Genomic DNA, 10,514 nt, shown 5'->3' on the forward strand with positions numbered 1-10,514 from the left:
TATATTGTATATATAAAGTTTTAATTTATATATTATTGTAACTTAAAATTTCACCTGTTTGCTGCATTTTGAGCCATGACTAGATAACTTCCACCTAACAGGAAAATTCTGAGAATTTTTGTTAATTGGAAAAGGAATGATTCAAGATTTGGGGAAGGTTTGGAAGAAATTTGGGTGGGAAAAGTAAGAACCTAAAATAAACATTGAAGAGCCAGCAGTGCAAAAAAGTAATATTTTGATGATAATTGATAAAATGGTCATTTTTGGTTTGGGCAGATATTTATTTATATTACAGACCTGCTTGCATTTTTCTTTTTTGCTTCAGTGATAGAGACATGAAATACTGAACTTTAAACAGTGAATTTAAAATAGTTAGGAAAAAAAAAGTGGTTTAAAACAGATTTTATGAGAATTCTGATTACATAGTGTCTGAGTATACCAGTTGCATATTTGAATAAACTGACCAAATGCCTGTTTAGAGTATCAGGTACTGTCACCATGAAAAGTAAAGATGATATTTTAGAGGTCTCTCTAACCATATTAAGTGGTATCCATATTGTAACTTTTTCAGTTTGAAAGTAAAAGGAATTTTCTTTTCATCTTATCCATTACTATATAGCTGAAAAATTTCAGGCCAATTTCGGCACTCAGTGTTGCTTGTTCAGGAGTGACTGAGGGAATAATGTAAAGACAGGCAGATATTAGAAAGACAGGCAGATATTAGAATCATTGGGTTCTTCAGACTTTCATGCCAGTAAAATATCCCTATTAGTGTTGCTGTAACTTACTTCATTTCACATAATGTACTATAAATATTTTTTTATATTTTGTATTTATATTTATATTTTTATGGCCATGTTTATTTGCTATTTGTTCCATTGTGCTATTTTTTGGTAAAGCCCTTGATAAAATTTCAGTTTTCATGCCATCCAGTGAAGCATTAAAATATAAATCCTTGCAGGTTCAAAGGGTATAAAGAGACTGTAAAGAGCTTTGTTTATATAGCGATTTTTATGTCGACTCTCTGATTCCATGGATCTTCATTCATGATACTTCAATAGCTGGGTTCCTAATGTTTTTTCTGTAGCCCTGTATACTCTTGTAATTACTCTTTATTACCACTTGAGGTCAGCAGCTGCCAAGAAAAAGAAGTAACAAACTTACTTCATTGCAATCCGTTTTCATTTGCTTTATTTAGAATACTTAAAAATCAATACATTCTTCAGATCCATATATACATTGTGCAAAACGCATAGCAGCTTCAGCAAAAAGTCTTCCTTGCAAGTTACTACAGAGTGAAAATCTAGAATGGCTTTAGGGAGTGTTTATTGGCTTCCCGAGTAGCGTTGGGTAATACTGTGGCAGAGAATGGTATTCTGTACAATGTTTTGGTGACAGGGTTTCAGCCTTATCTTTTTGTTTATACTAAATTAGTGATAATAAATCTGAATGGAATAAGGTAGTATTGCTGCAGGGAATAGTTTGGAATCCAGAAATGGCCAATATCCATCCTTTTTATTGCAGTAGTAATCAGTGTTCTGTCAAGATGTGGGGAAAGTGCTGCCTAAAAGTGATTCCCCCCCACCCTTTAATCTTTGCTTTAAGAAAAAAAAAAAAAAGATAAAAAGCATGGGCTTGGTGCCAAAGTTGCTGAACAGGATTTGGGAAACAAGCATTCATCTCTTGGCTCTGTCATAGGCTTACTGTTGGCTACTCATTTCCTTAGCTTAAGTCTCAGTTTCCTGTACGTAACTCAGAGAAAGATATTCACTTCTCTGGTAAAGTTTTAGAAGAAATGTTTTTTGATGCAATTTTTTTATATACTATTTTGACAGTGGGAGTGTCAACAACAGCATCACACCTGAATCTTGGTGTTCCCCTTCCTGAAATTCATACTGTTTTTTCTTATGGGTATTCCATTCTTCCTGTCCTAGATAGTTGTGTAACATTGCTAGTAAACATATCCTGTGTTTCAGAAGTGACCGCTTTTTAATAGTTTACAAAGTTATCCCCATGCATGATTGGCACCAACTGATATTCATGTCAAACCTTGTATCCACAAGTCCCGTGGCACCAGGCAAATTTAACAAATGATACAGACAAGGATCAATTTACAGACCACCAAAATGCAGCAGGGGTTAAATATTAGGAAATACTTTTTAGCTATAACGCTGATTAAGTCAAAAGAACAAACTGCCAAATGAAGTTGGCTAATTGCCATCACAGATTTTCCAGGCTATGAGTATGCATCCATTTAGCAGGGTTGGCTTAAAAATAATGCAGTCATTGGGTAATACTGTGGCAGAGAATGGCATTCTGTACAATGTTTTGGTAACAGGGTTTCAGCCTTATCTTTTTGTTTATACTAAATTAGTGATAATAAATCTGAATGGAATAAGGTAGTATTGCTGCAGGGAATAGTTTGGAATCCAGAAATGGCCAATATCCATCCTTTTTATTGCAGTAGTAATCAGTGTTCTGTCAAGATGTGGGGAAAGTGCTGCCTAAAAGTGATTCCCCCCCACCCTTTAATCTTTGCTTTAAGAAAAAAAAAAAAAAAGATAAAAAGCATGGGCTTGGTGCCAAAGTTGCTGAACAGGATTTGGGAAACAAGCATTCATCTCTTGGCTCTGTCATAGGCTTACTGTTGGCTACTCATTTCCTTAGCTTAAGTCTCAGTTTCCTGTACGTAACTCAGAGAAAGATATTCACTTCTCTGGTAAAGTTTTAGAAGAAATGTTTTTTGATGCAATTTTTTTATATACTATTTTGACAGTGGGAGTGTCAACAACAGCATCACACCTGAATCTTGGTGTTCCCCTTCCTGAAATTCATACTGTTTTTTCTTATGGGTATTCCATTCTTCCTGTCCTAGATAGTTGTGTAACATTGCTAGTAAACATATCCTGTGTTTCAGAAGTGACCGCTTTTTAATAGTTTACAAAGTTATCCCCATGCATGATTGGCACCAACTGATATTCATGTCAAACCTTGTATCCACAAGTCCCGTGGCACCAGGCAAATTTAACAAATGATACAGACAAGGATCAATTTACAGACCACCAAAATGCAGCAGGGGTTAAATATTAGGAAATACTTTTTAGCTATAACGCTGATTAAGTCAAAAGAACAAACTGCCAAATGAAGTTGGCTAATTGCCATCACAGATTTTCCAGGCTATGAGTATGCATCCATTTAGCAGGGTTGGCTTAAAAATAATGCAGTCAGTTTTGCCACAGTTGAGAACTTGGACTGAATGACTTATTATATGCATGTTTTATCCCAAATAATTTTTAAAATTTCTTCCCACTTCACCCTAGCTAGGGATAAAGCAGCAGGGATGTCAGCAAAAAAGAGTAAAATTTTCTCTCAGCGTGTGCCAAGCCTACATGAAATAAGAAAGAAGTTATAGTGAGAGAGAATAAAGCCCAGATTGATGTGACCTTTATTATTTTAACAGTGTCTTTCAGCACAATTACAGAGTTGCAGGATTGCAGAGAACAGAGCTGGAGTATAAAATAACATAAATAAATAGAACAGGAGCCAAAGCAGTCAGCAGGAGGTGGTTGGAATTGGGCAGTGAAGGATGGGAGAAGGGTTTGCATTGGTCAAAGCCTTTATGATTCAGCCACCATAGTTGCAAATTCTGGAGAAGGGAAAAATTTTTTTTAAATATTAAAAAAAGAAAATGTAAAGAAGGAGGAAGCATATTACAATGATTACAGAGTCACTGGTGTAGCAGAAACATTGCAATAACAGAAGAACAAAGAAATCCAAGTTAATTAAAGGGAAAGGATGACTTGGGAAATCTTACGGTGGAATGAAAAGAGTTTTTGAGGGTAAGGGAGAAGTGCTATACATGCCAGACTGTCGAGACCGTCCACTGCTGTTCGCCTGAAGAACTTGGTTAGTTCCCTGTTACTCCTTTGTAAATCTCAATGGGATGAAGGCAAGAACTAGAAATTTAATTTTGCAGCGAGATAAATTTCCTTTATATCAGAGTTTGGCAAAGAGGCTCATTAATGAGTCTTTCAGAGTATTCGTGTCCCTATATTATAAATATATTACATTTAAACTCAATTTTGTAATGGCAAATTGACTGAAAATGACAGATAACAAAAACAGAAGGCTGACAGCAACCTACATAGCAATCTTGACCATGTTGGTGATAACAAAAAAAATTCCTGTGATCTCAGAGGGCCAGGATTTTACCATGTGGCTTTTGTTAGTGTTACATCCATAACATTTACATAAATGTATTTGTCTGCAGTTTGGGTTTATTTTATGCTTTGGTATAAATAATGCCTTTCAGCAGGGTGATAAAGCAAGGATGGAAAGGGCACGTTTGTATCCTGGTGAATAGCTGCCTAGCATACTGCACTCTGAATACTGTATTACTCAAGGAGGTTATAATTCCTAACTCCATCTAACCTTGGAACAGTTACACTTGAGAATACCTTGCACAGCTGTGTGCGCCGCAGAGCATTAAAAATGACAGACTGGAGGGAATCCCAAGAAGGGCAACAAAGATGATAAAGGGATTAGAGGTTATACAGAGAGAGTGGTTTATGGGTTTAACATAATCAGCTGAGAGGAAAATGACAAATAGGGGAGGCAGTCATCTGTAAAGGCTCAAGAGAAAATTATGGAAGTTTGACATAATGAAGAGTAATGTCTTGCAACCAAAAAAGATAGAAGATGAAAATTAGCATTTTAAAGAACATTCTATCGTTCAGTTGAAAAATGCTAAACTCTTAACAAGTGAGATCTTTCCTGGCTGGCGTGTACAAACAGATAACACTTTTGATGACGTGTCCAAAAAACAGGTTGCCAAACACTGACAAACCAGGCTGAGAAATAAAAGTGTCAGAGGGTTTAAATTAAATCCAAATTTATCCATCATTTTGAAAGATGTAAATCCAAATTAGGATTAGTGATGCAGATTACTTAACACAAAACGTGTATAAATCCTGTACACAGTGGGTACATAGATCGAAAGTGTTGCAAACTGAATTTAAGAGATAACGTAAAGTACTCATGATAGAAACCCAGACTGTTCTGGGGAAAAAAAAAAAAAAGAAAAAGGCTATGATTATTAAATCACTGTGTGAATAAATCCTGCAGAGAGAAACACGAACTGCAATGGATGAAACCTTTCCAAAAGGGAAAACTAACTATGCATATTCTATTAGAGCAAGTTGTCGTACTCGCTACAGCTAAATTAAATCCTTTTTATAATAATTTGTATCTACAGAATATATTTGGAAAAGGTTATTCAGACTCGCAGCCAAATATTTTCTATAATATGTTATGATAGTGATATTATCACTTAACGGCAATATATTTCATGAGTACTTTCTGGTAGCCAGCAAACCATAAATACTCCTTCATGAATAACTGCTATGCGCTTTATACCTTTTCCAGGATTTTCAATGTACTTTAAATATTTCAAAGATGCTGAATAATCTTGTGAACTAGTTCACTATTTATTCTTCTGTGAAGGTGAGCCCAACCACAGGTGGTTTGTGGAGGTGTTGTTACAGACTGTAGCCACACATAGAAAACTTCTGGGGTAATGCACTGCATGTTAGGCCCTGCCTGTTAGTCATTCTCGTAAAAGTTTATTGCTGTTAGTGAGAGAATCCTTGTGATTGACTACATCCTCTTTTCCAGTTGTAATTCTCCTTCCAAGCAAAATTCTGTCTTTCTTTGCACAAGTAATAGTTTTAAGTTACAAGGATTTAGACCATTTTGTCATGTAAAATAATTTACTAGCTATCTTGTGTCAAAGCTCTGACTTAAAAGGAGAGGATTGCTTCACTGTGTTTAGTATGGTTTAGTAGTTTATACCAGCCTAATACATACCCTGTAGTGTTTTACTGAAATGACAGATATAATTACAGAGGACATGGTGTAGGCTAATGATTTCTCTCATCAGATTGTTTTTTACATTATCCATACAATAGCAAATCTGTTTAGGAAACTTCATAAGTAATGAGCTACACTAATTTATTTTCGAAGATATAAGAGCACAACGAGGGATAAGAAAAGAAGGCCTTCCAAAAGATTTTTTTTTTGTCTTGACTTTTACCTGTGGCAAGACTTGACATCTCATTTTTACAACGTTTAAAGAAAATGATTGAAATATTTTAAGGTATCTGCAGAAGTTGAGCTGTTTCAAGGAAAGTATTTTTACTTATTGGGATAAAAATTTGGATTTGTTCTGTCTACAGTGCATGATCTTTACATTCTCTATGTACCTTCTCAAGTCTATTAATATCAAGAAAATGGAAGTCATGATGTGCACATCCAGTTCTAATACACAAAATATATTAAAAAAACATTACAAGCAGAAATCTTCATTTTCTTTTCTCCTCTTTCTTACAAAGGCTCTCCTGAAGCTGACAGAGCTGCTTCAGCGTTGCTTCCCAATCCAATCTGGAAGCTAATGTTTGTAGTTTTATTAGGTAACCTGGCCTTGGCCTGCAATTTTTTTTCCAATTCGTCATCTTCTGTTCACATCAGTGGAAGATAGAGGAGGCTCGACATCACACAGAAGATGATCATGTCTTGCATGAATAGGCTGCAAGTTTTCAGCTGTTTGAAACTGGCAGATCAGCCACAAATTACAAATCTTGGTCAGACAAGGGGTAAGCTGGTGGAACTGTTTCTGAGCTGAACAGTCTTGCAGGAATGATAAAAGGTTTCAAGCAGAAGACCTAAGAGAAAATGTGTAATGTGAGGCCTCTAACTGGAAGAAGGCTGATTAGGCTGGGATTAACGTTTGTGATGATACACCTAAGATGGCTCTGTGGCGTTAAAAATCCGTGAAGATCAGTTCTTACAACTGTGGTGGGCTCCTGAGGGACAGCCTTCAAGGGCCATCTGGTGAATTAACATTAACCCCTGTGACAGTCTGCACGTTTGCCATCATTTAGTGATGTACAAAGCTGATGTTTGAAACAAGGGGTAAAAGGGAGGCGTGGCAATTCAATTACAGGGAAAAAAATGGTTTGCAACAGAAATACGGCATTGTGATACTGAATATGAATGTGATGCACATCTGTGACTTGACATTTTATTTGCTTAGGCAGTTATAATCTGGAATTGGACTTATGAAACAAAGGAAAAGGTGGAAAGTAATCCTCATCCTTTGGTCACAGTCCCAGCTGTCTGCATGTATTTCAAGCCTTCGCGGTGTAACAATTTGCTGTCAAGAGTCAAATTTAAGAAATAGAAAAGAAAGTGATAATGCTGTGTAGTAGGGATGTGGCCAGAAGAAGCAAAAGATAAAAGCCCTTCATTCTCTTCTCATTATCGTGTATAAATTCAGACTAATTCCAGTTCAAAGTTAAGGAAGGGTAAAAGTTGCAGAAGAAGGAGATAAGGAAGAGAGGTGTTTCGTCTTGCTTTGTTACAATGTACTGACCTTCAGGCATCATTTCAACTTTAAAAAAAAAGTTACGGTCAATCTTAAATAAAAAAGTTAATGCTGTATCCTCTTTTATAAGCCAAAATCATTCTGCAATATGGTTCTTTTATTCCAACTGACGCTGCTTTTGTTTTGCAGCCTACAGGGAATAACTGAAATTGTATCTGATGTGAGGTTGGTCAATCAGCTGTTAAGCTTACTTACCCAAATAAATTTTCTTCTGAAAATCTTGCCCTCTGATTTTAGTATTCCTGCCACTAATTTTAATGGGAGTAAGGAGGACCCACGTAATAAAGCGTATGAAATTTCAGTGACACACTCCTTGGGTTCAGTAGCACTGCTAAAGTTTAGCAGGAACGTCCCCTAGACACTTCACAATTGCTCCTCTGCCACTGTAACATAATCGTGATCTGAGAAACTAAGAGGCTTTAGGCTAGAAACAGGATTGTAGTCACTGATATGCCAGTGTACTGTGGACAGACAGTTTAGTTAATGTATCACCCAACTAATATGTCAGCGGGTGGTTTTGTATGTCATTTTTTCAGCTGCTAAACTGTGAAACTATGGTAGCTAACCTTATTTTGCTTTTTATTCCTTTTTTAATTGCTTTTTAGTCAGAGGCAACATTTTTTACAAATGCCAGAGATCAGCTAACACAGAGAGATGTGAGGTTTTTTAGATTTTTTTTTTTTAGACTTCACCCTATCATACAGCTTGTCAATATGGTGAAACTTAGCAATTGCCTGCTGTCTAGGTGATGTAGTACTCTGACCACAAACCCCTGCTACTGTCTCCTCCAGTGAGGAAAGATTTAATTTGGAAATATGTCTCTTCATGTCTGTTCCAACATGTCTCAGGGATACAGAAGGCAGAGGAAAAAGAGGACATTTTGTATGGGCGCTAATCTGATTCATCCCAAGAGGGAATAGAAAACAGCAGTGTTTTTTTAAGAAGTGCTGTGAGAGGAAGAGTTCTTCTTTTCTTGTAGTTTTCATATTTAGTAAAAGGGAGTGACAAGCTTGCTTAGCTGTGAAGACCCACATAAACACTAGTGAAAGCTGCATAGACAGTTCTTGTATAGAAATTCTGTAGCAGACTGACTGTACTTTGAATTTTAAAAGCACCGCTTTGCTAAGTCATGCATTACTTTCCTGTTTACTGATCATCAAGCAGAAATGCTGGTACTTGGCTTTTTTTCTTTCTCTTTTCTAAATTTGATAGTCAAGCCCGGGTCTTGACACTGACACTGTCAGTGTCCTGATCCTCACTCCACTGAAATCAACAGAAAAATTAAACTCATTGAAGCAGAAGTTGAATGGGTAACTTATTCCTGTGCTGTCTTGAGCCTTAACTATGTCTCGGTTTCTGTAAACTCTTGCCCCCTCTAGTGTCAGAACTCGGCTCCTGTTTCCCCTAAAGCCTGCAGGCGAGGTAGGGCGAATGTAGCAGGACTTGGCATTTCATTAAATCCAAGTCGTGCCCTTCAGAAGGTCACAGACCCCAGTGATTCCTAGATTTCCTCAGTCCATGTATGCAAGAGCAATATGCGATTGTTACTATCAGAGTTTACTCTTCTAATTACATACCATCAGCGCCAATTTTACCATCACCATCCTTATCTCCGGCAGCCAGAAGAGCCTTCGTTTCTTTGTCCGATAGTTCTCTTCCATCTGGGGTAAAGCCCTTCAGTACAAACCTACAGAAGAGGCGTGGAAAAAAAGGAAAGTTTTTTATCAGAACAGTTTCACTTTGTATTTAATTGCCCTGCCGTTTTGATATTTGAGTTGGAATCCAGGGTTGTGTCTTCTGTTATTGACCTTCTGTAATGTGCAGGAGCATTACTCTGAAACTTCATTTGACTGACGAGCCATCTGTGAGGTACTGATCATTCCTGGGTTTCCAGGTCCTGCAACAAAAGCTGCAGCTAGCTCCCTCCAACACACCTGGGATCATACAAAATGGTCAGCAAGCCACTGATGACTGCACATGAATATCAGTCGAGAGACTGGATCGTGTGCTGTTATCTAGAGTCTTGTAAAAAAGAAAACAGGAAATTCAACTCTTAAGGTGAGGTTATTTGAGGAAGGGCATATCTTTACTTACTTTAATTCGTCCTCTTCGATGAAGCCGCTTCGATCTTTATCGAGAATATGGAAAACCTTCTTCACATCTTCTGGGCTCTTCTTTTTCAATCCTACCATCTCGAAGAACTTCTTGTAGTTAAACGATTCAGCCGCTGTAGGAGGTGAAAAGCCAGAGAACTGCTTAGAAAACCCACTGCAACGTGTACTGACATGTACCTGTGGTTTTCTTCTGTGCTGCTGCCTGTCCGGCCCTGGGCAGGGAGGGCCGAGCCCAGCTGCGGTCGGCACTAGATGCACGCCCTGAAATCACCCGTGCTTCACAGAGGTGGGATGAAATCCCCCAAAAGGGGGGAGAGGGGCAGGGGCTCCGTTTTGCAGATGAGGAGCTGAGCTAGAGAGGGATGGAGGCTTGCCCAAGGTCACTTGGGAAGTCTGTGATAGGGTTGGGAGCTGAAGTCTAACCTGCTCAGTGTCATTTCAGTGCCTTAAACCCCCCCCGTTTTACGCTAAAACAGTCACCCAAAAGCAGACTGTGACTGTTAGATCGCTGACGCTTTTTGCCATTTCCACCCTTGGGTCAAAAGAAAACCCCCAACAACTGCTCTTGCTCAACTGCGGAGCCTAGCACTGGCGAGAAGCGTTCCGGAGCGCACGGTTGTTTCAGTTGTGTTTCATCTTTCCTGAAGCCTTACTAGAAATCAGTGTTACCTTTCGACCGCCAAAGGTCTCCGCGATCGCACCCGGTGAGCTCAGACGCTGCCAGGGAGTTGCTGTGCTGGGCGCTGCCTGCGGGACCTCGTGAGGCGGGGAGAGGGGGGGAAACCCCCCCCCAAAAAACCCTCAGCCCTTGAAATGGGAGCCGAGGTAAAGGAGTTTACCTGCCCCACCTCTCCTGTCCTTTAACCGCGCCCGCTTTTGGCCCACCCACGCAGCCGTACTAACGACCCAGGGTTAGAAAGGTGTGGATTAGAAATCCGAAAGAGTGACCTCCAAAACGT

At 38.6% G+C, this 10,514-nt stretch overlaps 1 protein-coding gene across 2 annotated transcripts in view; it reads right to left on the reverse strand.

Annotated features, from left to right (window-relative positions):
• Positions 1 to 1,088: 1,088 nt before the first annotated feature.
• The window catches only part of PVALB (parvalbumin), an 11,152-nt gene continuing 1,726 nt past the window's right edge, over positions 1,089 to 10,514 (reverse strand). Inside the window, exons 3-5 of one of the 2 annotated variants that reach the window (XM_035903276.1) lie at positions 9,536 to 9,668; positions 9,019 to 9,128; positions 1,089 to 1,135 (exon numbers count right to left, since the gene is read on the reverse strand). In XM_035903276.1, the coding sequence (XP_035759169.1) occupies positions 1,116 to 1,135; positions 9,019 to 9,128; positions 9,536 to 9,668 (263 nt within the window). In that variant the 3' untranslated portion in view covers positions 1,089 to 1,115. Of the gene's footprint in view, positions 1,136 to 2,427; positions 6,720 to 9,018; positions 9,129 to 9,535; positions 9,669 to 10,514 lie in introns of those variants that run through there. The other variant, XM_035903275.1, reaches the window with a different exon arrangement.

Source organism: Egretta garzetta, unplaced genomic scaffold (assembly GCF_000687185.1).
Source record: "Egretta garzetta isolate BGI_Z169 unplaced genomic scaffold, ASM68718v1 scaffold51, whole genome shotgun sequence".
Classification (NCBI taxonomy): Eukaryota; Metazoa; Chordata; class Aves; order Pelecaniformes; family Ardeidae; genus Egretta; species Egretta garzetta.